General features: G+C 43.8%; 1 protein-coding gene across 2 annotated transcripts; it reads left to right on the top strand.

The window, feature by feature from the left end:
• The first annotated feature begins 1 nt into the window (after position 1).
• FANCF (FA complementation group F) lies at positions 2–5,182 on the top strand. 2 transcript variants are annotated; one of them, XM_029620006.1, is made up of 3 exons: positions 2–301; positions 981–1,037; positions 3,248–5,182. In XM_029620006.1, the coding sequence occupies exon 3, from the start codon at positions 3,316–3,318 to the stop codon at positions 4,312–4,314; it is 999 nt and encodes a 332-aa protein (XP_029475866.1). In that variant the 5' UTR covers positions 2–301; positions 981–1,037; positions 3,248–3,315; the 3' UTR covers positions 4,315–5,182. The 2 variants fall into 2 exon arrangements, with proteins under 2 accessions (XP_029475866.1, XP_029475865.1); XM_029620005.1 differs by lacking the exon at positions 981–1,037 and having other exon boundaries at positions 3–301.
• The last annotated feature ends 4,399 nt before the right edge of the window (positions 5,183–9,581 follow it).

The raw sequence follows: 9,581 nt of genomic DNA, 5'->3' as shown, positions 1-9,581 counted from the left end.
ACTGAAGGGGAAAGAAGCTGTTCTGACCTTCTTTTTAAACCACTGGCGAGAGGGGTTCCATTCCTGGGACGGTTTACAGCGCGCGTGCCTCGGTCGTTGGACGGGAGGGAGGGAGGATTCCTTTAGTCCATTGGTGGGAGTCTCGCTCGCGAGCCCGTTGCTAACGCGGACCGTTCCACGTATAAGAGGCCTGGTGAAGCAGTGGTAGGGCTGGTGCAGGGAGCCCTGGCGCCTAATTTGCTATAACATGGATGTTATCAGAAATGCAGCTGGGAAAGGTCCTGTGAATGGAACTTTGGAGGTTCGTTGTGTGCAAACTGGAGAGATTGTGTTGGACTCTAGTAGAGATAGTAAACACACAAAACTTGAGTTGGCAACCTTGCTCCAGGTGCTGGGGGAAAGGATGTGTAACAACTCTAGTCTGGCGGGCTGGTTTGCAGAGTACGAAGTTAGGCCTTAGATCATATGTGTTTGCACATGTGATGAATATTCTTTGCAGATATTAAAAAAAAACAAACAAACAAACCAAAAACCTGGGTTTGGGTAATTGCCAGGTTCTTGGGGCCTGGTTTGGCCTCTGTTGGAAACAGGATACTGGGTTTGATGGACCTTTGGTCTGACCTAGTCTGGCAATTTCTTATGAGCTCTGGCCAATTAGGTTTTCAGGATATTGCTAATGAATATGAGATATAGATATATATGCAAATACTGGATCTTCACTGAATGCATATTTCCTTCATATATAGTCATTGGGGATATCCTAAAAACCAGGTGGAACAGAGACCCAGTTTGGCCATTACTGCCGCTGATCCAGAAGAGCAGAGGAGTAGCCAGATGCTATATGAGTTATATGAAGGCTGGCTAGCAGGGATTTTAAATATTAAACACTTAAAACCGTTTAATAAAATGTGGTTCTGCTGGGACAGGCGCAACTGAGTCAGAAAACTAGACTAGGGCTGCCTTGTGTTTCTGCATTTCAGAGCGTGGGCTGCGTCCATCTGATGTTAAGCTGCTTTCCTGCACCGGGCTTTGTATTGGTAAAAAGCGTTGCTGCCCCCCACCTCCTCTTCTCTTTTAAATGATTAACTGTTTAAATTTTAGTTGTTTACCTGGTTAACTTCTCAAATATTTACATCCATAGGGAACAATTTTGAAAATAATTTTGGCAGATAAAGTTTAGTCACAGGAAAAAAACCCTTGAAGATTGCTACCCCCATACCCCATGTACGGTCTAGGCCCCATAGTCTGGCCAACAAGTGCCCTGGGCAATCCAGGGGTGGGGGGGAGGAGGAATTGAGAATGAACGGGGAGGAAGGTGGGGAACTTAGAAGAGCTTCTATTGCTGTATCAGAGGTGGGATGAAATGGTGAGGCATAAATCCAACTCCAAACAGAATAACATTACTTCTTTCTTTAAATTCTAATAGTAAATTAGTATAAATATTTCAAAATAGGTGGCAAATAGAACATCCAATAATTTAAAACTCAAATTTTTTAGATTTTCCCAAGCACCAATTTTATATTTCAAAACAGCACACACCAAACAATATTCAATAGTTACAATTGTAAGGATTAGAAAATTCCCCTGCTCTCTCCATACCTGAGAATTCTCTCAGACTCCGATTGTCTTTCATTCTCTCACACATGCTTACTTTTGTACAGCGTAATACACCTTTGTATTAGAAGGTACAAATTGGAAAAAAAAAAAAAAGAGCAAGCTGAACAGCAACAGATCCTGACACGCAAACCTCATGCTAGCAAAACACCTCAGTCCCACGTGCAAAACACAAACTGACCCTCACCAAATTCAAAATTGAGCACAAATGAAAAAGAGAAGCATGGAGACAAACACTGAATTGGAAACCCCAAAAGCCAGACTCTTCCTGCAGTATAACACCAGTGAAATACAATCAATTGCATTTTCCCTGTATTGTAAAAAAAATAGAAATATTGAGATGCACATTTCCCAGAATGACACACAGAAAATCAAGTTGTTCCCACTTCCTATTTCAGAGAAACAGAAGTAACTGTAGTCTCTCTCCTACTGTTCCCAGTCTGTAGCAGTCTTGATCCCCAGCCCTGTTCCCAGTCCCTAATTCTTGCTTTCCAGCCCCCTCCCCTTTCAGCCAGATTCATATTAAGTGCAAGAAATAAATCAATTTTAATAGTAAATCATTCTAATAAAAAAAATGTCAAAACAAATGAACAGAATACCTAAATAAATAAAAAGAATAAGGATAAAAAAAAACTTTAAACACTTCCCAAAAATCAGTTAAATATTTCAGAATAGTAAATGTCAATTAACACCCAATAATTAAACTTAATATAGATAAAAAGTTCCCCCACACCATACCTGGGAACTTTTGATTTCCAGTAACCCTGAGGTCATCATGGATTATTGGAGGGTGCACACTCTTCTCCTCCCTCCCCAGTCATTCAAACCCCTCTTCCCTGTCACTTGCTCCCCTTCCTCCCAGGTAACTCAAACGCCCTTCCCTTACTCTCATCTCCCTTCCCTCTGGCACTCACCTCTCACTTCCATTTCCTCCCCGTCCCTTCCCTCTCAGTCACAATGCCATGTGACTTACCTCTTTCCCCAAGGTCGCCCTCCTTCCTGCTGGCGAAGTGTGATAAGCCCGCTGACAGGAAACCACTGGGCAGAGTGTTGCTGTTCGATGCCTCTAATTGCTGATGGGGGGGGGGGGGGTGGAAGTCTCTGCCAGCACGTCACAACCTACCTCTGCCACATGAAGATTCTTATTACTGGCAAGGGTGGAACCCCTGACAGCGCGGTACAACACAATACCTACTATTTGCGGTAGGGGAAAAAGTTGCCCTGACTGCATGCCACTTGTCAGCTAAGCACCTTATTTGCCCGCCCCTTAATCCATCCCTGCTCTGCTCCCAACTTGTGTGGGCCTTTGCCCACCCATAGCTACACTACTACTTTCTCCCTTTCATTCTAATTTTACCTTCTACTCCTAGTTGCTCTCTACCTACTCATCTCACTTATCTTTTATCTGCCTACATCCTGCTCCACTAGGATCTTCCTCATCCTCTGAGGGTGGCTTTCATAGAAACATAAATATAACATATGTCTTTGTGAAAGCAAATAAGGAACTTAAGGTCCATGTAGTCTCTTGTTTCAGTCCTATGCAGTGCAGTAAATTCACAACTAGGAATTCTCTTGTTTTTACCATGTTTTCTTGGAATTCTGTCTCTACCATATCTTGTTTTGTTTCCTATAGGTGGTAAATACACTAATCGACAACTCACTACTGCAGTTTAGTAGCATGTGGCACTAGAGAGAGAGAGAATGGAGGCAATTTTGGAAAACCTGGACAGGTTTGTAGAGACTTTGGCTGTGTCCCAGAGTGAGAATGTGAAGGACTGGGATCATCTGACTGTCCAGAGAGCTTTCCAGTGGTGCACCTACTTTCAGCATATATATCAGCGCTTCCAGACACACGTTCTTGTCAGGACGGCACTGGAAGATAGACTTTGTGTAATAAATAAAGAACTGAATACATCCATGGAAAATTACCGGTTTGTATCCTTTGAAGACTTGGGTGTCTGTGAGGCGATATTGTATGCTTTTCTGATGCAGAACCCAGCTTTGTCCAAGGCACTGTATGAATTCCTTCTCTCAGAGCTGAAAGATGGGTCTAAGCCTATGACAAATTGCATTAGCCACATAATTCGTCAAAAAGCTGCTTCACAAGTCTTACTTTCTATCCCCAGCATCCTCCCCAACTCCTCATTTGATCCTCTGCTGAAAACTCAGGGACAGAGCCTTATGAAATATTTGGGGATCAGAACAAAAAATATGAACCATGAACAACAGTTGAGTACACTGAATGAGGTTTTGTCTCAGATTCCCGGGGTGTGCGCCTTCAGAGTAGTAGCAACCGTCCTGGCTTTAGATGACAATACTAGTAACATTACCAAACTTTTAGTACATTGGTTGGTAGATGATGTGGGTTTGTTTGAAAGCTTTTGCAATTGTCTGAGTTGTGAGGTTCTTGCTAAGCTGGCCTCTAGGTATTCCCAGCTGGAAGCAGCCTACTTAAGCTTCTTGACAAAGTGGGGACAAAGCATGGAATATGATATTGTGCAAGGATGTTGGACTAACAGTACTGCTGAACACTCCTGGGAAAAACTGCAAGCTCATTTCAACTGCCTTCTAAAAGGACCCCAAACACTCAGAGAAGCTACAGAATCTACTTTGAAGAATCTAAGGGCTCAAGATGGAAACTTTGATGTTTGTGGCATAAGTTTATGGACTGACTTATTACTTGCAATAAAGAAAAGCTAGGCGATGATAGTACAGACTAGGGTTGAAATGCGAGAGCTTACTTACTCTTTAATACACAATTAGGTTTACATTGTTGTGTAAAAGTATCCAATAGCATTGTATTGTGTTCTTTATTGACACTGACCTCTACTAAATTTCAATATATTTTCATTGGAAATTAGGTTTATAATGAAGAATGGATCCTCTTTTTACAAAACATAGAGGTTTCAGGCCCAGTGTTCCCTGGAAGCTGCATGGGAGGCCACTAACCTATGTTCTACCTGCCACACATGCTGCAGGTTTGAATTGCAGAAGACAGGCAGCGCATCTGGTGATAGACTTCCATATAACATCCGGTGGACTATGTCTCAGGTTCACAATCACCCATTAGCATCATGCTTCCATCACAACAAGCACTGTGAAATATTTCTTGTAATGACATCAAATTCCCTCCTAGGAAAAATAATCTTCCCACGCTTGTTAGCTGAGGCTAAGTTCTGCAGGTAAATGCTTTTTACCCCTTTCATGTTATTAGAAGCATACAAGTATTTTGCCACTTTTCTTATGCTGTATTTTTCATCATTAAGAGCAAGTAAAGACTAATAATATAGCTGCAGCTATGTAGAAACATGATTTAATAAACCACTACTCAAGGTCCCAGAAAAGTAATTCACAAATGCTTACGTTTGTACAAAAACCAGAGCGTAGTATTATGGCACCGAAAGCAAAGATGCTATAGTGCCTGAGATTTAGTCTATAGGCCAGTTGAGTTGAAATGTTCAAGGCTATTGCTCCATTTCAGTATTTAAGTTACAGGTAGGGGAAGTCCATGACAAGTGTATGGATAATGTTAAAATAAATGACACTAAAAAAAAAAAGTAACCCAAGAGTAAACAGGTGGAATTCTTGACAGTTTATAGAGATTAAATAAGCTGAATCCTCTCCAATGCAAGGATGACCCCAAGACAGTTCAGTGTAAATGATAGTTTTAGTCATTTAGTAGTATACAAGGTATCAGGGGTGGAGCTGAGTGAGGGGTTATGAGTGGGAGGAGTCAGGAGGCACACACTATATGTGATAAGAATATAGAAATATAGTTACCAAGTATAATATAATGAAAAAAGCAAAACAGGTGCTTATGAGAATTCCAGTGACAATAATAAACAAAACAGATTATATATCAGTCCATAAGCAAGGTAAATAATTTCCCCCCAGCTAAAAGGGATAAATACATGCAAGGGCTTAGCAAAAGCTGCCACTTTCCTAACAAAGCATCTTCCAAACTCCTCAGGCAGTAGGTCAGTAAAGTAGTTCTCTTTAGGAAGAACAGATAGCGCTGCAGATCCCAGATCTTTGCCAAGACGAGCCTTGCTGAAATGATCTGGTGCAGCTCGTGGCAGGGAGCTGCTTGCCCCACAGTGTGTCGGGGTTATATGTCTTTTTGGATGTCATGTGTGGAACATTTTTCTTTGTTTCCTAGCTCTCCTGAAATTTTGCCAAACTAAGGGGGTCATTCATCAGATCACATTAGGGCCCTAACGCCCGCGATAAATATCACATCATAAAATGCATATGCAAATTTGAAAAATTTATATAAGTGGGAGGAGTTTAGGTGGAGTAAATGGAAACGAGGGCTGTTTAATTTTGCATGCGATAACGTAACGCACGCCATTGTGGGATTTAATGCTGGAAATATCTACACATTTTTCCTGAGCGTTATGCCTGCGATAGCTGTGTATTATGGCCAAAACGGGATTTATCACAAATCCCATTGAGAGAGAGAGCGCGTCTCTGTAGAGGCCCACTGATTTTTTTAAAACTCTTTATATCACTGTAAGGGGGCAGTTTAACATGCATAGTCATACGTATGAACAGCAGTTACCATCAGTGAAGATTTAATGTGATTTGGAGGGATGAAAGGGGAAAGAAGAGTAGATTTGTACCATGTTCTCTATAACTTGCTTGATGCACTCTCTACCTAGCTGCAAGCAAGCTAGGTAGAGAGAATATGGAACAAATTACTTTTCTTTCCTCTTTCATCACTCCAAATCACATTAAATCTTCACTGATGGTAACTGCTGTTTGTATGTATGACTGTGCATGTTAAACTGCCTCCCCAAACCCAACTCACCCTGTGATACTAGTTCCCCCTCGTACATTGGTATAACTAGTAAACTTTTTGGTGAGTCTGTACAGAGTCTCTCTCTTTCTTGCAGTAGACCAAAATGCGATAAAAGCCTGTCCGAGGACTTCTCAGCTTGCGGTGTGCAACTATCATGTGTGCGATAAATGTAATGTACGGTGTGGTAAAATAGCTATGCGAAGTGGTATCAGGAAAATTACGTTAACCATGCCGCCCCCCTTTTTTTTTTTTCTTTTTAAATCGCAAGCGCTATTCTTGCTATATTTATCGCAAAATGATGAATCTGGGCCTAAGTGATAAGAAAAGCTACTACGTATGTTTCAGGACCACTCTAAAATGGTGAATTTATGTTTTTGTCCATATTCCCTATTTGACTATTTTTGAATATCATTCTCACATGTATAACCATTAACCTTGCTATTATCTAAACCTGAACCCATTCTTTTACAAACATCATCACTGTCATATAAAATAAAAGCAATCGTATAACTTAATTCAGCTAAAAAGTAATCGCTACTGTTAAATCACTATAAAAGAGCCTGTAAATACTGTGTGCAGTCTATGTCTATAATCCATTTCTTAATAAAGGTTTACCATATCGTAAACCTGGGCAGTTTCCCACTTCGCAGCAGTAGTCCTGTGTGTCCGTTATCTTTTCTGGCAAAAATATTGAGTCAAGCTAAGTGCTGACCGTGTAAGTTCTTTTCTCTAACATGCTCATTCGCCATTTTACAACATACCTCATCTTCATTATCCTGTTAGTACTAAAGTCTGATCATACTTTCACACAAAATGGGGCCTATCTAGGCCTAACGCATACATCTAGGTAATCTTCATATCTGCTATCGCCTCATGCTAATGCACAAGGTAAACAAAATAAAGACAAGGAAAGAGCATTCCTGCTTCAGGATTTTTCAATCCATCTAAAAGTGCTTTGCACTCCATCCATCTGTGCAAAGGCATGGACTTCAGACAAAGCAAACCAGTCAGTTTGAAACTGCATCTGAAAGCTAACTACTGCAGTTTATTTTATTGAATTTCATCCAGAGAGAGCTGTAAAAGCACCACAGAATTCATGCTTGCACATTGTTTTGACTACCTTGGCAAAGGTATGTAGAAATAAAAGGTTAACAAATAAGCTGTGTGTGATAGTTCAACAAGAAGTTAATGTTTGTGACTGACATTTTTAGGTCTGTGCCCCCATCATCAGGCCAGTACAAAATGAGCAAGTTGCCCAAATATACAGACCACTTACAGATTGTAATCAAAACATCACCATTATAATACAAAGTAAAAGGAAGAGGAGAAGATACGAATTGTCTTAGTCATACTGAGTCAAGCCCAGTATCCTGTTTCCAACAGTGGCTAATCCAGGTCACAAGTACCTAGCAGAATCCCAAATAGTAGCTAGATTCCTTGCTGCTAATGTTCAGGACTAAGTAGTGGCTATCCCTAAGTCTATGTGGTTAATAACTGTTTATGGACTTTTCCTTCAAGAACTTGTGCAAATCTTTTTTAAACCCAGCTAAGGCAACTGTCTTTACTGCATCCTACAGCAATGAGTGCCAGAGCTTTTTGTGAAATGAGTGAAAAGGTATTTTCCCTGTACGTACCCGGATCAGTCCAGACACCTGGGTTGTGTCTCCGCACCAGCAGATGGAGACAGAGCAAAACTTGTCGAGCTTCCTACATAAGTAAGGTGCCACCCACAGCCCCTCAGTCTTTCTCTGTCTCCAGCAGATGGGGCAGGTCCACCCACAGTCTCTGGGATCCCTGGGTTGTTTTAGTTAGTCAGGGATAGTTTTGCAAAAAAAAAAAAATAATAATAATTAAATATTCAGGTAAAGTAATCTTCTAATTTCAGTAAAGTAAGAAGAAAAGTCTCCTCTGTCGTAAGTCTCCCAGGGGGGTTGGGAAGGTCCTGAGAGGACCATCCCCCCCGGTTGAGACCGCTGCTGAGGGTCGAGGACCCAGCCGGGGTTGGCAGCAGCGTCAGGGGTGACACCGGGGAGCCCGGTTCACTCACCCCCGCTGGAGCAGAAGAGTTCAGGACCTGGACAGCGGTAAAGGTTTCAAAAAAAAAAAAACAAAACCCCGAGGACTTTTGTTTTTGCTAGGCGCGCCGTCTCTCTCTTTCTCTCTTGTTCCCGGTCTCGTCGCTTGGGGTGCTTCGTAGGAGGGGGGCGATTGTGGTTCTTTTCTGTCTCTTCTTCTGCTGGGGGTACCGCTGGGGTCCGGGGAATGCCCAGGGGGACGGCTTGCCGCACGACGGGGTCTGCACTAACTGCGTGTCCGGCGGCGAGGGACCGGAGGGCGGTCGGAGGGGCTGGCGCGGTCGCTGCCGCGCGCCGAACAATCACAGGCAGTCAGGGCTGACCCGTTCCCGCTTAGTGCGGGAACGGCGGCCATTTTGGAAGCTGTTCGGGACGCCACGAGGAAGGCTGCCGGTAATGGCGGCCAGCCTCCCCCGCTATCGCCGCAACAACAGGCCCCCGGGGAGGAGGCCCCGGGGGGGGGGGCCGATCTCGCCAGGTGACAGGAGTATGGAGGAGGCCTCCTCTGACTCGGAGGCCTCGTTTTCTGAGGATTTCTCCTTGCTGCTGCGTAAGTTGATGCGGTATAAAAATTCCAGGAAGAAGTCTAAGAAGTCCAGGACCTCGGGGGGGCTCAGAGGAGCACTCTCAGCCCCGGAAGAGGACTGCCCAGGATCAAGTTCGGAAAGGGCCGTCAAGGGAGAAGCGGCAGCTGCGGGGCGCCCCGCAGGACTCTGACACGGTGTCCTCCTCCGAGGGAGAGGATTCGTCCTCAGGGGCCCCAGCAGGACCAAAAGGTCAGGATGATGAGGGGCCAGTCCAGCCGGGAGCCGGCAAAGGAACACAGGCGACGGATGGCGATGACCCAAAGTGGTTAGCCTTTTCCGGAGAGACGAACTGGCGCCCCTCATCCTGGCCATCCTTCAGGAGCTAGGTGTGGAAGCTTCGCCGGTGGAGTCCCGGCAGGGGGCCAATATGGATCAGGTGTTGTTGGGACTTGCGGGTCCAGCGCTGTCCTTCCCGTTTCACTTCTCGGCGTCCGACATCCTCTTCCGTGAGTGGGATACTCCTGAGCTGGGCCTGAAGGTGAGTAAGGCCATGGACAAGCTGTA

This window comes from Rhinatrema bivittatum, chromosome 11 (genome assembly GCF_901001135.1).
Source record: "Rhinatrema bivittatum chromosome 11, aRhiBiv1.1, whole genome shotgun sequence".
Taxonomy (NCBI): Eukaryota; Metazoa; Chordata; class Amphibia; order Gymnophiona; family Rhinatrematidae; genus Rhinatrema; species Rhinatrema bivittatum.
This window is presented reverse-complemented; position numbering and strand designations above follow the sequence as displayed.

Bases quoted from the DNA above. Each gene is read 5' to 3' on its own strand.
- FANCF (XM_029620006.1), top strand. From the start codon at position 3,316: ATGGAGGCAATTTTGGAAAACCTGGACAGGTTTGTAGAGACTTTGGCT.